The sequence below is a fragment of the Crocuta crocuta genome, unplaced genomic scaffold (genome assembly GCF_008692635.1).
Source record: "Crocuta crocuta isolate KB4526 unplaced genomic scaffold, BGI_CrCroc_1.0 scaffold99, whole genome shotgun sequence".
In the NCBI taxonomy this organism is placed as follows: Eukaryota; Metazoa; Chordata; class Mammalia; order Carnivora; family Hyaenidae; genus Crocuta; species Crocuta crocuta.
The window spans coordinates 3,786,102-3,806,915 of record NW_027551560.1 but is presented as its reverse complement, the minus strand read 5'-3'; the positions used below and the strand labels follow the sequence as shown (position 1 = coordinate 3,806,915).

Sequence of the window (20,814 nt, the reverse complement as noted above, 5' to 3'; positions counted from 1 at the left end):
GTCCTCAGAAAAAGGGGGGGGTGGAGTGAAAATCAACAACTCTTCTTAGATCCATCAGAGAATTGAGGTCACAGGGAAAACCATTGCCCCAAAAATTGGAGAGACAGGCAAATATAGCAAATTATAACTTGTCAGAGCAGAAGCCTAGGAATGGAGCCAATACTAGGGTAGGAGGGCTTAGACTATGGTTGTAGAGGCTCAGTTTGGACAAGCTTGAATGTGAAAAATAACAGGGGGCCCCAGTCTTAGGGGACCGCCAGCAATTTCACAGGTTTACCTCCAGGAACCCCCACCAGGTTCTCAGGGTGAAGATCCAAGAAAAAGTCTCCCCTTGTGCTTTTGGCAGGGTGAGAGAAAAAGTTGCAATTTTAAAGTATGCCCAGAGCATTGTGTTCTTCTAAACAGGCTTACCTTCAAAGGAACCTTTTTTTAACCAGGTCTTAACTGACCTAGAGGAAAGAAAAGTACCTAACTCCAGCTCCTTTTCTGAGTTTTCCTGTCTTACCTCGGGGGTGGGGAATTGAAAAGTACTTTGTCAAGGTCACAGCTCAAGGCCACAGGCTCACTAAAAGATGGAACTTGATTTTAGGATTATAGAATGCTTCCCCTCCCCCCACACCTTACTACCACATTAGGGCTCCTGGATAAAATGGGATTAGAATAGAAATACCTCATTTCAGAAGAGATCTGTTAGGAAACCCAAAGACAACAGGGGAGACAAAAACAAGGACACTAGATGAAGTTTTATCTTCTTGACATCTGCAGCTACAACGAACAAATAGCCTAACTCCTAGTAAAAGAAAACCTCACACTTGGGGCGCTTGGGCAGCTCAGTCGGGTGTCTGACTCTTGATTTCGGCTTAGGTTGTGGGATCGAGCTCTGCACTGAGAGCATGGAGCCTAATTAGGATTCTCTCTGTCTCAAAATAAATAAATAAACATTCCCAAAAAACCCCAAACCTTCACACTAAAGGCTTATCTCCATTCCTTTTACCCAGTACACATATCCAGCTTTCAACAAAAAAATTGCAAGTCATACTAAAAAGGCAAAAAACATAGTTTAAAGAGGCAGAGCAAGCACTGGAATTATCAAGCCAGTAGATTAAAACAACTTAGATTAAAATGCCAAGGGCTCGAACAGAAAAAAATGGACAATATGCAAGAACAGATGGATAATAGAAGTTAAGAAATGGAAGCTCTAAGAATCAAAAGGAAATACTAGAAATAAAATGTGTAACAAATAAAGAATGCCTTTGATGGATTCATCAGTAGCTTCGACACAGGGAGAAAGAATCAGGGCGCTTCATTCAGTAGAAACTTCCCAAACTGAAAAGCAAAATGAAAAAACAAAAACAAAAAACCAGAAAAGAATATCTAAGAACTTCAGGACAATTACCATGACTTGTAATATATATTTATGGGAGTATCTGAAGGAGAAGAAAGAGAAAGGAACTGAAGAAATAATTTAGGATAATAATCACTGGATAATTTTCCAAAATTAATGATATTTTTAAAAAAATGTTTTTAACATTTATCTGTTTATGAGAGAGAGAGAGCTGGGGAAGGGCAGAGAGCGAGGGAGATACAGAATCTGAAGCGGGCTCCAGGCTTTGAGCTGTCAGCACAGAGCCGGATGCAGGGCTTAAACCCACGAGCTGTGAGATCATGACCTGAGCTGAAATCAAGAGTCGGTTGCTTAACTACCTAGGTGCCCCCTACGTTCACCTGTTTAGAGGCTATGATCAGTCCCACTTTACAATAAAGAAAGCTGTTCAACTTTGCTCCAAATTTCTTGGAACTTTAAAGCCCAAACTGTTTTCTTTAGCCATTTGCATCCCAACAGCATCAATAGAAACAGTTTCTTTGGTTGAGTATTCACTGTGTGCCGTGGCCTGTGTCAGTGACTTATGTGCGTTATTTCATGTCACAACTGTCCCATGAAGGAAGTTCTACTGTGTCCTGTTTACAGAAACCTGTGACAGGGAGAAAGCGAGCACTGACTGAAGGTCTCACAGCTCTGTGAGGAATCTGAGGTTGGGGCCAGGCAGTTTCACTCCAGAACTCGTGGCTCTAGGCCTAAGCCATGTTACCTTCTCCTAGACTGTTCACTACAAAATTATTTCACAGAATCACCATTTCTTTTGCCAATTAAAACCTTGCTTTTACTTTAAAAGTATTTTCAAATTAACAGACGTCTTGGAGGTATTCCAGAAACAATACCTTTTCTATTTTCTTTTTTTTTTTTTAATGTTTAGTTTTGAGAGAGAGACAGAGTGCAAGCTGGGGAGGGGCAGAGAGAGAGGGAGACACAGAATCTGAAGCAGGTGCCAGGCCCTGAACTGTCAGCACAGAGCCCGACACGGGGCTTGAACTCATGAACTGTGAGATCATGACCTGAGCCAAAGTCGGATGCTTTTTTTTTTTTTTAATGTTTTTATTTATTTCTAGGAGAGAGAGAGAGATAGCGTGAGCAGGGGAGGGTCAGAGAGAGAGGGAGTCACAGACTCTGAAACAGGCTCCAGGCTCTGAGCTGGCAGTCAGCACAGAGCCCGACACGGGGCTTGAACCCACAAACCGCGAGATCATGACCTCAGCGAAAGTCGGACGCTTAACCGAGTAAGCCACCCAGGCGCCCCCAAAGTCGATGCTTAACTGACAGAGCCACCCAGGCGCCCCCCTTTTCTATTTTCAGTGAGCTATAAGTGTGTTTTAATTTCTTCCAGGATTAATATGGCTCTGGTTGATACAAAATCCTTTCTACCTTATAATAATAGTATGTATCTAATTTTTCCTAGATTGAAGGGTTCTCGTTGAACAAACTAGGGAATTTCAACCTTAAAGATGTTCAGGAAGATGCCGTGGTCTGGGAGTACACTGACAGTACCGCCGGAGATCCAGAAACAGCAAAACATGAGGCACCAACAGAAGTGCCTGTTAAGAGGGGACAGGTGTGTTCTCTCTCTCATTTTTAATTGTGCAATTTCTATTTGATTTCATTGTTCACTGTGGACTCTGTGACTTAATTAGTCCTCCTGTCTGTCCTCAACTATCTTAACTGTTTCGTGCATGTTTTATTTCCTAGTCTGTCCAGTTCTTCAAACAGACAAATAATGACAAAAGGTAAAATGCAGGTCATCAGCTCCTGTTATTTATGTAGTTTTTTTAGTGTAGTTTCTCAGTGTGAAGGATACTGAGAATTCAAAGTTTAATCCCTGTCTATCCTCAAAGAACTTATGTCTTTGATGATACTGTGAGTTTTAAATATATAAAAAGTTCATTAACCTCAAAGGTACTAAAATCACAGTGAATAAGTATTTGGTATATGTATTTTCATGTTCTCGTCCACACCATTAGGAGTTGGCAGGGAAATGTATGCACAAGGAAAGAATTGCCATTTAAATTTCAAACAAAAATCTGAGCAATGTAATTATACTAGAACTAATAAGAATCTGCCCCAAATTGGTGGAGAGTCCCTGACCCCATACCTTTCCTCGTGAGATGCAGTGGCAGCAATGCCCACAAAATACTTCTGAGACCGGGATTCTCATCCTAGCTGTACACAAACAAGTCATGTCACTCCTCTGTTCTATGCCTAAAATGAGGAGATGGTGGTGAATCATAGACTCTCCACTTGTGTTTTCTAGAATCCTTGAGCACTGGAGAGAGAAGGGAGGCTGTGCCAGTTAACCTCAGCCACCACCATAACACCCCCACTTTTTTTTCTGTGTCCTATTTGGGGTTCCAGTAGCGGTTAAGAATGTAGGGTATGAAGCCAGAATATGCGAATTTGTACCCCAGCTCTCTCACTTCCTAGCTGTGTGTCCTTGGGCAAGTGACTTAATCTTCCTGTGCCCCAGTTTCCTCACCTAAATTTGGAAATGATATTGGTACCCTCTCAGAGAGTCATTGACTCCTGGAATGCTTAACTCAGTGCCACGCATGTGATAAGCATGCAGTAAATGTTAGCTGCCTGCCTTTCTTTCTTTCTTTCTTTCTTTCTTTCTTTCTTTCTTTCTCTCTCTCTCTCTCTCTCTCTCTCTCTCTCTCTCTCTCTCTCTTTCTCTCTCTCTCTCTTTTTTGGAAAAGAAAGTGTTCCCTACTTTAAAAGAATAAAAACAATAATGAGAAACAGCTTAAGTACTAGTGTAGACGTGTCAAAGGTCTCTTCAGTTCCATGTTACAGTATCATCAAGTCATCTTGGTGAGAGGCTTAAAAGCCCTTAGTAATGCTAAATAAAGCTTATAGATAAAGATGTGAAATTTAATGAGGCTTTTAATTTCTAGCAGTTTTTTTGTGTGTCGTCAACTATAGTGTTTGAACACAGACAACTTCCATATTCAGCCAGTTCTGCTTTGTAAATCTACCCGATGATTTGATCTTATTTGACAAAATGTCTGTGGTCAGGATTTAGTGGCTAATAAAATACCATACAATACTTGTTTTGAACCTCATGAAAATGAAGTGCGATGGGAGACAAATTCGTATACCTCAGAAGTAAAAGCTATTGCTGTAAGCCCAAGTATATACTTGATCTTTACATTTTTGTGCTGTTTGGAGATATTAATCATGCTGCTACTTCAGAAATGGAGAGCTAGACAGGGTCAGATTGATTGTATGGTGTGGTGAAAGAGCCCTGTCCTGGGATCAAGACACTGTTAGTGCTGCCACTGATAAGCAGCGGGACCTTTGACAAGTCACGTCACGTCAACTCTGGGCTTCCGGTTTCTCTCCTAACATCTGGGAGTTGAACTAGATTACCTCTCAAGAGCACCTTATGGTTGTGACATCACGTTTCAATGATAAGTGGATTCCTTGTATTTAAAAAACCTATACCTAAGTGAAAGTATACAGAGAGCAACCGAATGTGCCAGATTCTTTCCCTTGTCTCTCATTTAATCCTCATAACTGTCCTGTGTTGTAGGTGGTACCGTCCCTACTCTGCAGATAATGATAGCGACCATTTTTTGAACATGTGTGCCAGGCACTGTGCTAAGCTCTTTACAGACATTCTCTCACTCAGTCCTCCCAACAACCCTCTGAGGTGGGTACTATAATTCCCATTGTTCAGATGAGGAAACTGAGGCTTAGACCGCATAGCTTGACCAGGCTCCTACACAGCCAGTATACGGCAGAATTGGATTTCAAACATAAAAGTCCTGTGGCAAAGGCAGTTTTAGCTGCTGTGCTGTCATGCCAGCTGAGAGTGAAGACACTAAGTCAGGGAGCAGTTAAGAGAGAAATGGCAGAGTCATTATTTGGACTCTTTTTTTTTTTCTATTCTAGGTCCCATGCGCCTTCCAGTACATTCCATCACAGTACGTTCCAATTTGTTGAGAGTCTGTAAATATAAAACTGGCATCAATTTCTGAAATCAACAGTTATTTGACTTTGGTGCCCCTGGCTGGCTCATTCGTAAGAGTATTCAACTCTTGATCTTGGGGTCATGAGTTCAAGCCCCATGTTGGGCATAGAGATTACTTAAATAAACTTTGAAAAAGACAAAAAGTTGTTTAACTTGAAAATCAGTTGTCACTGGCATAGCTTCTTACAGCAGAGGAAAGGAGTGTTGTTTTTTGCTCCACACCCTTAGTGGCTGCCCATTTTGGTGTGCATGAGTGTAAAGGTTCCCTCCAGCGGCAGCATCAGGGAGAGCTCTGGGCTGAGAACAGCAAACCATGCACAGTTCACTCCAGCTGTCAGTAAGGCCTCAAGATTAGGAGTGCCACCTGCTTACCTACCAGTGCCCATCTGCCCCTATGATGATGGTTAGATTTTAACCTGTTCTCATCCCAGGAGTGTACTCTTTGCTACAAACAAAATAGAACCTAGATGCAGTTTACCCAGATGGATTGTCACAACCCTATGTTTGCTACGGTTTTTCGGATTTTTTTTTGTAATTTGCTTGAATGATCTCAAGTTTCTCAGATTGTGCTCACCTAGGAACTAACCCATGTGTTTTCTCTCTGCTGTTCCTAGGTATCATTAATATTTGATTCCAAGCACCAGCCGTCAGTACCTGTTGGGCAGCTCTGGGTGGAAATGCTTCGATTCTATGCTTTAGAATTTAATTTGGCTGATTTAGTGATAAGTATTCGTGTCAAAGAATCAGTGTCTCGTGAATCCAAGGATTGGCCCAAAAAGCGGATTGCCATTGAAGGTATCTCAGAATGTTTCTCTTTAATTCCCTTTCCTTTTAAGGTACCAGTCTAACCGCATGCTTTGTATTTCATTCTCCTTTCAGCTCCCATGTGTAACTTAGGCCTGACCCCAACAGCAGAATAAACAGATTCTGGCACGTGTTACCGTGGTCATTCTGAGGGACTAGACTATTCATTCTGGGCTTTTTATGCACTGTAATAAAATGTCTTGGTTAAAAAAATAGCTAAACAGTGGCTGGCTGAGTCCTCACTTTCTTTGTAAATTGCTTACCAACTTGAACGTATAAAGTTTTTCCCTGGTGATATGTGAATCCTCCATTCCTCTCTACTGTTCTCATTGCTGGATTTTTAGATTCAGCTCTTTCATGGATTGTTGATGTTGTTTAGATGTTTAAGATGAGAAAATACTTTTTCTCATGCAAAATAGTTCTTGGTTGGATCCCTCTTCATAGCGAAAGGCTGGTTATTTTTGGAATGTCTACAGTAGCATTTGGAACTTACGAAAACACTTTTTCTAGTGAAGGCTCATTTAACTAAAACCATTGTATGAGTTGTTGATGTGCTCTGTAGATTACATTAAATAGATGAGCTCTTCTCAGATTTGCAAAATCAGGAGGTTGAAACCCCTCTAGAAAATTTTAATTCTCCTCCTTCAGATAACTTAAAGAACCTCCTAAATGGAATTGTCGTATTTTTGCTTGATTTTTTTCAAGCTTTTATATTGCATAAGAGGGTTTTTTGTTTTTTGTTTTTTGCAATTTGCATTTTGCATAAATTCTGTGTGCAGTCATGGGGATCTCACATTTTTAAACCCTCCCCTGCAGTTTCTCTGGCTCAGCTCTTCTGGCCAATTGCCTAACCTGCTGGAGTTCTAGGGGAGGAGAAAAGATTGAGAGAAGTGGTGTCTCCTCCTCGTGCCTCCCTCTCGCCCCTGAATTCAGTCCAGCCAGTTCAGTGATGGGGCTTCCTGGGGCAGAAGAGTGGAGGTAAGCTCTATACACCACAGGGCCTGGCTGAGTGGGGAGGCAGAGCACTCAGCAGAGCCTGGCGGGAAGACCTCACTTCCCCAGGGCACAAGAGCCACACTGATGACACTTTTTTTACCTCCACAGTCACAGAACAAAATAGGGAAGGGGTCCTGGTTCTTAGCAGAATGGGTTCTCTTCATAGAGCAGATGTTTAAGAAAACATTTCTTTTTGTTCTTAAACCACATCCCATCCCCAGTTTTGTAAAAAGCATACGAGATTCATGCTAAATTCTAGTAGTGTTTGTCTTCTTATTTACAGCAGGCTGATTTTTAAAACGTAAGATAGAAATGTATGAATGTGAAATAGAAATGTATGAAGTGGTGGATTTTTTTGTTTTTCGTTACAGATCCCTATTCTGTTAAAAGAAATGTGGCAAGGACTCTAAATAATCAGCCTGTGTTTGAATATATACTTCATTGTTTAAGGACAACATATAAGTATTTTGCTCTTCCACACAAAATTACAAAATCCAGCCTTCCGAAGCCTCCGAGTACTGTCACACGCATTTCCGAACATTCTAAAGAAGTAGCAAAGCATGACGCGGGTGCACAAGCAAAAGATGATGAACCCAAAAGCTCAGGTTTGGCTCAAGAACCAGGTGCTGCCAGTTCAGGTGCAAACGCCTGCCAGTTACAGCCACTTAAAGAGACTGCTGAAAGCTTTGGAAGCCCCCCAACAGAGGAAAAGGGGCATGCGCATGTCAGCGTTCACCTGGAAAACTCAGACTGTGTCAGGACAGGGGCTGGTTGTGATGGTGGTGAGCAGGTTAAAGCACACCATCGAGAAGCAGGAAGTAAAGCTGGGAGTGAGGGCAAGCATCCTTTGACTGCTGATGATCAAGAGCTAAGCAGTAGCAGGCATGGAGAGCTCATCCTCCATGGAAGCACACAAAATAAGGAGACAGATGGCACTTTGTATGTAGAAGACGTCCACAATCCTACAGCCAAAGAGTGTGATGGATTCATCACTTCAGAGGACAAGGCTGATGTTGATGAAGAAGGCGTAGAAGGTACTGATGAGCTGGAAGATGCTCCAAGCCACTTTGCGCCTTCGAGACAGGGTCATACATCAGGGATCATTCATTCCGATGAGGAGGAGGAGGAAGAGGAAGAGGAAGAGGAGGATGATGAAGAACCCAGGCTGTCCATTCCCCGGAGGGAAGATGAGGATGACTTGGCAAATGAAGATGAGTTAGAAAATCCGTACACAGGATCAGGGGATGAGGATGCCCTGTCTGAGGAGGATGAGTTAGGCGGGTCTGCTAAGTATAAAGACCTGAAAGAAGGTGGAAAACATGTGGACGGGGCTCTCCTAGTGGGATTCAATAAAATCAGCCTTAAAGAAAATGCGTGTGAGGAAAGTTGCACTGCGGATCAGTCTGATTTCTTCTATGAATTTAGTAAACTCACCTTCACCAAAGGCAAGGTAATCGGTGCCACTCCCAGAACTAAAAGATGTTAATGCATGTCATTTTAAATTTCATGCACTGGAACAGAGCTCTGCCCTGTCCGGGTGGTAGTCAGGAGTTGGTCTTCCATTCTGGGACAACCAGTCCATCTCCTGCCCTCCTTAGACCCTTGGGAATTTGCATAGGCGACAGAGAATGCCTTTGGGAGTGGAAATAACTGCCTTTTACTCCTGAGTATTCCATAAGATGTCCCTGTTACAAATGGTTTGGAGTGGCTGCACGTTATTTTTGTTCCTTTGGAATGTCAAGAGTAGGCTGTGGGGCTTTTGAGAAAATGACTCAGGACTTTTTTATTTGGCAAATAGAGTTGTAAATGAAGTCTTGGTTTGCTTTCCCACCTTCCTGTAGTCTCCTACAGTGGTGTGCAGTTTATGCAAACGAGAAGGTCATCTCAAGAAGGACTGTCCTGAAGACTTCAAAAGAATTCAGCTGGAACCTTTGCCGCCACTGACACCCAAATTTTCAAACATCTTAGATCAAGTTTGCATCCAGTGTTACAGTAAGTTCTTAGCACTTCTTTTTGTGTGTCAGAATGTCGCATTGGCATCTGCCCCAGGAGTCCTCTGACTCCCTAACCTGTTAGCTTCATCCCTGGGACCAGGTCTGTCCCATTCTCCCGTGTCCACAGAGCTCTGTATGTAATGCCTATTCTGGCTGAGATGCGCAGTAAATAATTGTTTTAGGAAAAACAGGGAGAGAGGGAGAATCTTTTAAGTCTTGCCGTTGGAGCACTAGCATTCCCAACTGGTGTTCCTCGAACTGTTTTTCTAAGCAGTTAATGGTATTTAATGACAACTGGTGCCTGGGTTGTTCATTCAATTAAGCATCGGACTCTTGATCTGAGCTCAGGTCATGATCTCAGGGTTGTGAGTTCAAGGCCTGCACTGGGCTTGAAGCCTACTTAAATAAAATAGTAATTCATGACAAGAAGTGCTCCACAGGTCAAGTAGGGAATGAGTCTACCCTCATGCAGGGTGCGGGGGGCAGGGCCAAGAGATTTACAGGGCATATTAGCATAATAATGGCTTCTGAGAAATGGTCTAGTAAAAAACCTGTTTAACTCTTTATTGCAACATTTCCAAAATTTGAGTATGATATACATTTTAATTACCACTAAGTAATAGCTCCCTAACAGCCCTTTGAGGAACAACAGTTTGAGGAAGCATTGGCATAGTGAGGGTTAACGTTCCACAAAGGAAAAACATTTGAAGGAGAGGCAGGCGACTGTTTGGAGTAGAGGAAGAACGTGATGCATCACAGTGCTCCATCCTGAGTGTAAGTGCCAGAAGATACTTGTTCCTAGCCAGGGGGTCAGTCTTCTGTAAACCTTTCTGGAAGTTATAAGTTATGAAAGGAAGACTAGGTTCCCCTTAGAAACATATGCACATGCTCATGAAGGTTGTGTTTACACTTTGGGAGAGTTCCTTCTGAAGACCACCTTTCTAGACTCCTGGGGTCTCTGAAACCTAGTAGTAAAACCACTGTGCAGATCTGCTTATATTTCAGGAACAGTTCCTGGACGCAGATTTTCAAAGAAAGACATCTTCTATTTTATATTACTAATGCTGTCTACCGAGAAGAGACTCGAAATTTAAGGCTTTCTTTTAAACTTGTCAGATTTTGTTTTATAAAAAGTGTGATATGCCCCCCCCACCCAAGAATGTGAACAACCTTTGTTTCTGAATGTTTTCTGTTTTACACAGAGGATTTTTCTCCATCCATTTTGGAAGATCAGGCTCGTGAACATATTCGGCAAAATCTAGAAAGTTTCATAAGACAGGAGTTTCCAGGTAAATAACTTTTTACCTTTAAGAAAAGAAGGATGTGTGACCTTCCTTTGGAATGAGTACATGTGCTATAAGCACGTTAACTTTGGGAATGAGAAAGTAATATTGCAGGGACAGTGGGGACAGGGCTTTGGTTACTTTGTGACATACTTCAGATGGTCTTTGGTCTGTGGCTTTACTGACGGAGAGGACAGCAGCACTGTGGAATCTCTGTTAGCAGACACCACTAGTGGAATTTTATTTCGTATAATGTTCGAAGTCAAAGTTTGCACCTCCAAAAGTGAATATTTAGAAAGCAGTAAGCTTACATTGCTAAATATATTGTTATGATCCAGGTTTTCCTTGAAATGTCCTTGCAGTTTAAGAAGAAAGTGGCACTTGGTAATCTTTCACACCATATACACATTGTATTTGTTTAAAGTAAATTTTGAGAGAAAGTAGTTTGTCATAAGTATAACATTATAATCAGATTGATATAGGATATTTAACAGCTGGATATTTTTGATTCATGCGAGGGCCTTTTTGATCAGAATATTAAATGTACCCAGGTAATTAGGTATCACTTTTCATCTATCCCCAACAGGAACTAAATTGAGCTTGTTTGGCTCCTCTAAAAATGGATTTGGGTTCAAACAGAGTGACCTCGACGTCTGCATGACAATTAACGGGCTTGAGACTGCTGAGGTACGGTGACCACATAAAATTCAAATTTGCTGCGGCAGTGTGATTTCACACTCCTGACTGACAGTACAGCTCAGTATTTTCCACATTTATCAGAGCATACCATATGGAGCATGCCATTTGGCACAGTCTCTCTGGTCGGATACTTAAGAAGCTTAGAGGTAAACGTGAGGAGCTTGTATTTTCCACCTACAGTACAATGTGGCTTTGGAAGTGACCCATGGGAAGGCGACAAAGCTAAACCACCTCCCCCAGGGTCCTCCTGGTGTAGCCCAGAGGCTGACTTTGCCACACACACCCCACATAAGACTTGTTGAGAAGTGTTGAGGCAGGCACTGTGGTTTTCTGAGACTTCTTTAGCAGGCAGGCAAATGGGATACGATGATAAGAGCTCTAAACTTCCAGTTCAGAGACCTAGGTTCAAGACACACTTGGTTTCATGAGTTCTGAAACATGTGGTCTTTGGTTGATAACCCTTAAAATGAAAAGGATCATTTCTGTTCCTCTTGCCCCTGGAGATTGTGTGCACATCAGCTTGGATCACACCTGTCAGGAGACCACAGACTAGGGCCCACAGCTAAATCCAGCCATGGGCATGTTTTGTCAGTATAGTTTCATTAGAACACCTCTTCACTTGTGACGCGGTTACGGCTTCTGCTTTCGCTGGATAACTACAGAGTTGAGTACTTGCAACAGGGTCATATGGTTTACAAAGCAGAAAAGGTTTGCAGCCCCTTGACAAGTATGAAATACTGCATAAAGGTATAAAGTCTAAGAAGTACTAAGTCCCTTTTCTTTTTTTATCTCTAACAATAGTCCAAACGCTGTATATCCAGAGTGATGCTGTTGTCACTCAAGATCTTTTTATGCCTTTACTTGTTTTCAAGTCTTTGTCTTTTGAGGATGTATCTGATTTGGGGAAAATAGCCAAAAGTTACCTACCCTAGTTTGGTGAGTCAACAGGATAAGCAAGATTGTGTCCAGTATGTCGAATTACCTTATTACATGTCATCAATATTAAACTTTTACATGGCTTATAAACTAGCTTTAACGGCATTTCTCAAGATTCCAAATATGTTCTGGGATGTGTATAGCCATTTAAAGGGCTTAGGTTGTAAAAGGCCAGCCCACTGTTTTTACGTCTGGTTTATTTGAAACATTGGTATTTGCTGTATGACTTTGATTTGTGTATGACACAGAAGTTTGCCTTGTGCTATAGAGAGAGCATCTGAGCTTCATTACTTTCCACCACAGTTCCTGTAATTGAAATACAGTGAAAGTCCACTGAACAAGACAGGGCACAGAAGCTCCCTCTTATTTATTCTGGCACAGAGGATCCTTCTGAGTAACATGGTTACAGAGAGGGGAAAATGGAGGTCCTCATGGTTCAGACTTCTCCAGCTGCTCTGATTTAAGCCTTTGTTGTACCTCCAGAAACAATTAGTAAGTGAGGGCTATGGGGGCCTTCTATACCTTCAGGGTATTTCCTATGAATCCTGACCAAGGCTTGCCTAAATGGGAAAAAAATCTGTATAGAGTAGGCTGAAATTATTATCATTATTTCTAAAGGTGGTGGAAACTATCTGTAACCAGGTTAGGAACCTTTCTTCTATTTTCGATTCAGTATGTGCCATTTTTGTTGCAGGGGTTGGACTGCGTAAGAACTATTGAAGAATTGGCAAGAGTCCTCAAAAAACATTCAGGTACCTCTACAGACTTTTTCCAAAAATATTTTTTGTCTTTTTAATTAGTGTTGTGCATCCTTAGAATTCATTGATGCCAATGAAACAGTATAGTAGCTCATCTGTAGCATGTGTGCAATATTGGTGTCTTTAAAAAACTTTTTTGCATGAAAGACTGAGGGATTCGGTGATCATTTGTGTGCATATTGTTGCCTGGCTCAGTTTTATTTCAAAGCAAAGCATATACTATACAGGCAAGAAATTTTGGAAATTGTTTTGCCTTATTGACGTTGTATCACCTAAAATGTAGGGGCTGCTGACAACGGCGTGAAGCACATGGAATGCACTGTAGGTTATAGATTGTCTTTGCAGCTGTGCTGCTCGACATCTGTATGTGACCCTGAACAAGTCATTTAACTTTACTTGATCTCTTGCCATCAATAAATTGAGAAAGCTGTAAAATGTATAGATACTATATACATAGGGCATGGTGCTGACATGTCATTAACATATCCTTTTGCTGTCATGGACAGCTTTGGATGCTAGAATCTTTTTTTAAAATGTGGTTCAGCAAATTTCTGTGGTAGGAGCTGGGAATGAAGGTGAACAAGGTATGGTCCTACCCTCACGAAACTTAACATCTATGATGTCTATCGAAAGCTTTCTTTTATCTCAGCCAAGAGTAGACTTAAGTTAGCATCATGGGCAGTTAACACATCATGAGTTAACACATAGACATACAAACATACACCGTGAGTGCTCTCTCCCCTTTTTGTTTTATATTTTTTATATCCAGGAGTTTAAATAAAAAGGATACTATGTTACTTCAGTAACAAGATAATCTCAATTTTGGTTTATTCCCTTTAAAAGTTAAGCTGGAACATCAGTACTTTTTTCTTTTTTTGTAACATGCATTGATATCATTGTTTTTGGTCATTGAAAATAAGCATTCCCTTCACTTAGGAATTTTACCTCGAAAGATTATGAGATTTTTAAATTATTTTTAAGATTATGCAAAGAAACTAAATTGCTAAATTGCTACAGTTATTATTTAGTACTGAGCTAGGTTTTGACTTTTCATTTTGAAATAATTTGAAACTTAAAGCAGCGAAAATCGTATAAAAAACTCTTTATATCCTTCATTCAGATCCACCAGTTGGTAACATTTTACCACATTGGATTTATCATTCTGTCTCTTCCTTGCTCACAATTTTCTTCTGTACCATTTGAGATTAAACTGCAGACATCATGTTTCTTTCACCTAAATATAGCAGTATACACTTCTTAAGAATGAGCCATTGTTAAAAACAGGTCATTTTTAGGGGTAGAGCATATAACTCTTGATCTCAGGGTTTTAAGTTTGAGACGTTATAAATTTGTAGAGATTACTTAAAAATAAAATCTTTTTTCTTTTTAAATGTAAAGCTTTTTTTTTTTTTATGTTTATTTTATTTTGAAAGAGAGCATGAGTGGGAGAGGGGCAGAGAGAGAAGGAGACAGAATCCCAAGCAGATTCCACACTGTCAGCACAGAGCCCAACACGGAGCTCGAACTCCCAAATCATGAGATCATGACCTCAGCTGAAATTAAGAGTCAGATACTAAACCAACTGAGCCACCCAGGTGCCCCAAAATCTAAGTCTCCTCAACTACCTTATTGGGTGCCTACTACGTGCTCAGCACTGTACTGGCCACTTAGGGATGGTGGAAAAATAAAAGTAAGTCTACAGAAATCTTTTCCTTGGACAGCTTTCAGATCTTAAAAACAGGAAAGTAATCTTACAGACCATGTAACAATGTAAGGTAGTATTCATTCTTCAGAATGAGTCAGAAGCTACAATAAGTATTTCGTTAAGTTCTGAGGAGAGAGATTCTGGGAAAGAGTCGCACAGGTGAGATTCATGTAAGAGATGGGTTCTGGTCTCAGGGAACAATGAATACAAATGAAAAAGGATAGAAAGAGAAGTCATTCCTATCAGGGCATGTGCCTGAGTGTGAGCATTGCTGTAGTGTATTTTGGAGGACAGTGGAAATATCAGTACATTTAGAGGGGAGTTTCAGGTGGTTAGTATGACTGTGTAAGGGTAGAGTCTCCCAGGGCAGGTATAATCTTAAGTGAATTCAGGCAGAAGGTAACTGCCGTAACCAGGTGCTAATGGTCCTAAAACAAAAAGGATAGGAGAGATTCCGAAGGGGAGATTTCCCAGATTTGGTATCTACAAATAAGAAATAAGGGTTCAAGCTATGTCTGGGTACTTGGGAAATGGGAATGTTCACAGAGATAACCTTGTGGAGGTGTTTAGTTTGCCATGAAGGTATAATCTGTAAGAGTGAGAAGTCCAGCAAGCAATTAGAAATATGGAGTTGTCAGGACTGAAGAAAAAAAGAAAACAGTGAAATCCTTGAAGAGAGAGATACCAAGAATAAGACAGAATTCCAAGGGATCATTTGAGAGAAGTTAAGGACTAGGCCTTAATTTCTTTGGGTGGAAATTAAGAAAGGAGCCGAAAAGGAGTCACTGGACTGACAAGAACCAGGATGATCTACTGTGGATAAATCCTAGAAGACAGGCTGGTAATGGGCAACAGTGTTAAATTCTGAAATGGAAAGGAGACGGAGTAAAAGGCTATCTAATTTAGAGGCAGTGTAGCAGAGTAGTTGGTGGGGGTTCTGGAATCAGATTCTCTGGTTTTAGATCTTGGCTCCCCACTTGTTGGCCGTGTGTTCCTAGAAAGACACTCAGCCTCAATGTAAGTGCTCCGTTCCTCATCTTCAAAGTAGAAGAGCAAATACTTACCTGGCAGGGAAGATACAATGATCACAAAATAGAAGAGCAATGATGGGATTTAAGATTAAGAAAGGTGTAGTACATTTAAGTACAGCATCTAGCATATGCCAAGTACTCAGTATATGTTTTCTTCTGTAATTTCTTCTGTCATCTACATACTTTTCCCCTGAGCTCTGGTTCACTATGTATTTGCCCTCTAGATATTGTCATTTACCTTTCTGAGAAAAAATTCAGGACGGAAACTTTGTCTCAGAATGAGCTCCTCTCTCTCTTTACTGCCTTCCTTCTGCTGCATCCTCCAGTACCTGCCCTTCCTTCTGAATCTACTTTCTTAGTCATTGACATTGACATCTTTGGACTCCTCAAAATGGGTGAAGTGATCATTTATTTGTCCTAGAATAGGTTCAGTAGAAGTTTGGAGTTGGTCACACCCATGTGTGAATCTCAGCTTCACAGCTTACTAGCTGCATATTCCTTTTTTTTTTTTAAATGTTTATTTATTTATTTTGAGAGACCAAATGGTGAGTGGGGGAGGGGCAGAGAGTGAGAGAGAGCGAGAATCCCAAGCAGGCTCCATGCTGTCAGCCTGACTCAGAACTTGATTTCATGAACCCTGAGATCATGACCTGAGCTGAAATCAAGAGTTGGATCCTTAACCAACTGAGCCACCTAATTTCCCCACTCGCTGCGTATTCCTAAGCAAGTTAATTTCTCTGGGGCTCTGTCTTCCCATTTGTTGGGTGAAGGTGAATAGTCTTAAGAGGTAGTGTTTGTGGAGGGTTCTAGGCACTCAGGAACCAGTACCTTTTTCTCTTAATAGCCCTTCCTTCTCGCTCATCCCCTCCACCCCTGCCTCCACTTCCACAGCCCATCCAGGTACACACCTGCTCTCAAGCATGTCCTGCTGCTTCTCTGCATCCCCATGGCACCATGATAGTTCAGGCCCAGATCATTTTTTATTTTTTATAATGGTCACCCTGCCTGGATTCTGGTTGCCTCCAATCTGTCCATTGCAAGGGCCATTGTCCAAATAGATATGGTCAGTGATTCTTCCCAACTTACACAGTTCATTGGTATCTATTTGCCTCTAAGGATAATTCTTAGTAAGATATATGTTCTCTATTTGGGCCCTTCCTGGTTTCTGCCCTCATCTCCTGTCACTCATTCCTTTTCCCTCAAGTTGACTCAATAGCCTTCACAATCCCATGGAAGTTCTCGAACATGCCTTTCTGCTTTAGGCATTTGCCCTGTCCATAAGTGCTTTTCCTGGCCTGCTAAATCCCCTCAGCTGCCTCTGTTTTTACCTGTTGCCCTCCTTCTTCAAAGCTTAGCTCAGTAATTTTCTCCTCTCCTGTTGAAGTTGATTTCCATTCTTTTAACTGTCTTTTAACTCCATGATGCGTAACTTTTGTTTTGAGGATTCAGATGATTACCCTGTAGGCTTTTCTCTGTATTAGATACAGTCATGTGGAGAGAATAGGTAGAGCTCGCATAGTCTAGACTCTAGTATTTTCTTCTGTTCTGGTGTTTATCAGACTGACAGCCCTATACACATGCACATGATCCAGTGAGTTCCTGGAGGACAGTGGCTGCCTCATTCATCCTTGTACTTCAGATATTGAGGTGTTTAACAAATACAAACTTTGCTAGAAGAGTCTTTCCAGATGTTTAATAACAGAATCGAGTAGTCCTAGTGACTGCAGTGAACCTAGCCAGATTTCAGTTTACATCATCTTATTTTGAGACATTAACATAAGAACTGCTTATGGCCCCAGCTGCTGTATTTAACAATACTTCTTATTTCCAACCTAGGTCTTAGAAACATCTTGCCTATTACAACAGCAAAGGTGCCAATTGTAAAGTTCTTCCATTTGAGAAGTGGTCTGGAGGTGGACATCAGTTTGTATAACACACTGGTAAGATTTTCTCCAGGCCTTTTCTTTACGGAAATGAAGGGGAATGAATGACTCTTAGTTTACAAAGTATCAAGTAAAATTAAGCCATTCCTTTGATCTTATTCGTTATTTTCATTAGGAGTGCTTGCCATTTGCCTGGCAGTATTCTGAGACTAGCGAGCGGCATAACAGAGTTAAGTTAGTATTTATTTAAAATGAGGTCAGAGGGGCAGGTGCTTTCTGTTTGACTTGAATTTTATTTTAATCTTGGATTGTGTATGTGTCTTTCGTCTCACACTTGGCTTCCTGCAGGGCTTTCTGGACCTTTTCGGAACACTACAAGCATTCAGTTTAAATAAAGCGAGGGTGAAGTGGGGGATCCTTTCATCTACTTAGACGGGATTATTTCAATAGCCCTTATTTCTGGGAATGTTCAGACTGGGGACATATTAACATGGAAGTCATGAGCTCAGATGTCATTTATAATTCTTATTATATAGTAAGTTAATGAAGTTCATCTTTGGGGAAAAATAGTAGTTTCAGCCTAAATGTCTTCAATCTAAAGTGAATTACACTGTAAACCTTTTCAGAATATTCCAGTTAAAATTTTTTTCTTCTGTTTGGTAACTTACAATTTTCCTTTTAACAGGCCCTTCATAACACAAGGCTCTTATTTGCTTATTCAGCCATTGATCCCAGAGTGAAATATTTATGCTATACCATGAAAGTATTTACAAAGGTGAGTAGGCTTCCTGTTGTGATTCATTAGGAGATTTCATTGCATCTTCAAACCTAGTTGAAAACAAGTCTGTATTTTTTAAAGAACCACAGCCATGTTAAATGCTTCCTTTAACTACTTTAGGAACCCTACCGTGGCAAGCTAAAATTTTGTCGTCTTAAGTTTTACATATGACCATCTGAGACTGATGGTTGGGGATTTTTGTTTTTGACATCCTTTCAGTTGATCTTGTTTGGTTGGCACATTTTAGCATTTGAAAATGTAACTTTTATGTTAATGCCCTGTAGAAGCACGTTACTTTCAGTGATCACAGAAAGCAGCAAATTTAGTAGGAGACTTTGGTGATCTGTTCCTCGTTTTCCTTCCCTCTAGATGTGTGATATTGGTGATGCTTCTAGAGGAAGCTTATCGTCATACGCATACACGCTCATGGTGCTATATTTCCTCCAGCAGAGGAATCCACCAGTCATTCCTGTCCTTCAAGAGGTATTAGTAAAAAAATTGTGTTTCTCATCTGTAAAACTGGGTGATCTTTGAGCCCTCTTCCTTCTCTAATATTCTGTGGTTCTGTAGTTAAATTTGTAACTATTTTCCTACAAGTTTTTGTATCAATGCATTAAATTTGTAATCCATACTAATAGTTTAAAAATTAATTTCAGATATACAAAGGTGAAAAGAAACCTGAAATATTTGTTGATGGCTGGAATATTTATTTTTTTGATCAAATAGATGAACTGGTACGTATTTTAAGAGTAAAGATTTTTTTTTACATCCTTGATAAAAGTTAGCTGTACTATGCTATGGTGTAATGGTCAACAACTATATTATCACTTGTTATATTTATTTATATTATGATAGTAAAATAGCACATACAGATATTTTCTTTGAAGTTGAAAATGTTTTCATTTTAATAAAATTTTATTTTATTAAAATGAAAACATTTTTATTAAGTTAGGTGAGTTTCCAGGGACTGTGAGTTTCCAGGGACTGTGTGTAGGATTTCTTTAATGCCTGTTAATTCCAAATGGCTGTGTAGCTTTATTCCAGGTGAACAAATATTGCTAAGTGGCTTTCTACAAACCGTTTGGAAAGACTGAGTTCAAAGATCTAATAACCCAGGCATCATCAAGGCTCTTAAAATGTACTTCCAGATTCTTCCACAAACATGCACTCTGGGGTTTGACATTTAAAACTCTGAGCTCTCCCTGTGTCTAAGTTACAGGGTAGAAATTAATAAATTCATGTAAATGGTATTTTAAAATGTGAAGGAAAAGTTTCATAATTATATTTTTATGTATTTAAGTTCCAGTTAATTAAAATAAGTCCAAACTTACTCCCTGAGATACAAATGAAGATAGATATTAACATTTTACTATAGAGCATGATATCTCTTGTTCTCTTCTATTTCTAGCCCACCTATTGGCCAGAATATGGGAAAAATACAGAATCTGTTGGGCAGCTATGGTTGGGACTTCTTCGATTCTACACAGAGGAATTTGATTTTAAAGAACATGTTATTAGCATCAGGAGAAAAAGTCTGCTTACAACTTTTAAGAAACAATGGACTTCAAAATACATTGTCATTGAAGGTACAAATAAAATGAAACTCAAAACGGAATAGAATATAGAGTTTGAATTAGGAGGGCCTTGTTCTTCATTCCTGCAGAGCTCTTCAAGATGGCAGGGGGCCACCAGCTGGGATGTGCTGCACTGCCATTCTGTTACAGTCCGCATCAGCAGGCTTGTCTGTTTCCTTCATGAAGAGTTAACTTTAAGGAGCGCTGGGTGGCTCCGTCAGTTGGGCACCCGACTTCAGCTCAGGTCATGATCTCATGGCTTGTGAGTTTAAGCCCCGTGTCGGGCTCTGTGCTGACAGCTCAGAGCTTGGAGCATGTTTCAGATTCTGTGTCCCTGTCTCACTCTGCCCCTCCCCTGCTCAGCTCTGTCTCCTTCTCTCTCTCTCTCTCAAAAATAAATAAGCATTAAAAAAAAAAAAATGACTTATTTTTAAGTAACTGGTGTCCTCCTGTGGGGCCTCTCACCACCTCAGAAGTCTTTTGACTGTGACACATCTTTGACTTTTGTTGAACACTTACTGGAGAATATGTTTGCAATAGAGATAAGGCAGCTTTAAAAGAGTGGGACTTTTGGGGTGCCTGGGTGGCTTAGTTGATTAGGTACTTGACTCCTGATTTCAGCTTGGGTCATGATCTCACAGTTTTTGAGTTTGAGCCCTGTATCGGGCTCTGTGCTGATAGCTCAGAGCCTGCTTGGGATTCTCTCTCTCTCTCTCTCTCTCTCTCTCTCTTTGTTCCTACCCTGCTGTGCATTCCCTCTCTCTCTCTTTTTTTCTCTCCCAAAATAAATAATAAACTTAAAAAAAAAAGAGTGTGTGGGGTTTTTAACACCTTGCAAATTGAAGGTTTGAAAAGTGGACACTAAGTGAATTTTCAAGATCCTTATTTGCTGTTTATTGATGAAGGAGGTTACTTAGAAGTAATTATATATAAACTTTGGGATTTCTTTCACCCATGCTGAAGCCTTTTCTTCCATTGAATGCAAGGATCCATAGGCCATATATTTTTTT

At 40.5% G+C, this 20,814-nt stretch overlaps 1 protein-coding gene across 6 annotated transcripts in view; it reads left to right on the top strand.

The window, feature by feature from the left end:
* The window catches only part of TUT7 (terminal uridylyl transferase 7), a 61,683-nt gene that overhangs the window by 18,261 nt on the left and 22,608 nt on the right, over positions 1-20,814 (top strand). For 5 of the 6 annotated variants that reach the window (XM_077749474.1, XM_077749476.1, XM_077749471.1 and 2 more), the window contains exons 11-22: positions 2,796-2,948; positions 5,978-6,158; positions 7,535-8,613; positions 9,005-9,155; positions 10,360-10,446; positions 11,027-11,127; positions 12,770-12,827; positions 17,406-17,509; positions 18,138-18,227; positions 18,600-18,713; positions 18,887-18,964; positions 19,639-19,816. In XM_077749474.1, coding sequence (XP_077605600.1) covers positions 2,796-2,948; positions 5,978-6,158; positions 7,535-8,613; positions 9,005-9,155; positions 10,360-10,446; positions 11,027-11,127; positions 12,770-12,827; positions 17,406-17,509; positions 18,138-18,227; positions 18,600-18,713; positions 18,887-18,964; positions 19,639-19,816 — 2,374 coding nt within the window. The remainder of the gene's footprint in view (positions 1-2,795; positions 2,949-5,977; positions 6,159-7,534; positions 8,614-9,004; positions 9,156-10,359; positions 10,447-11,026; positions 11,128-12,769; positions 12,828-17,405; positions 17,510-18,137; positions 18,228-18,599; positions 18,714-18,886; positions 18,965-19,638; positions 19,817-20,814) is intronic. The other variant, XM_077749475.1, reaches the window with a different exon arrangement.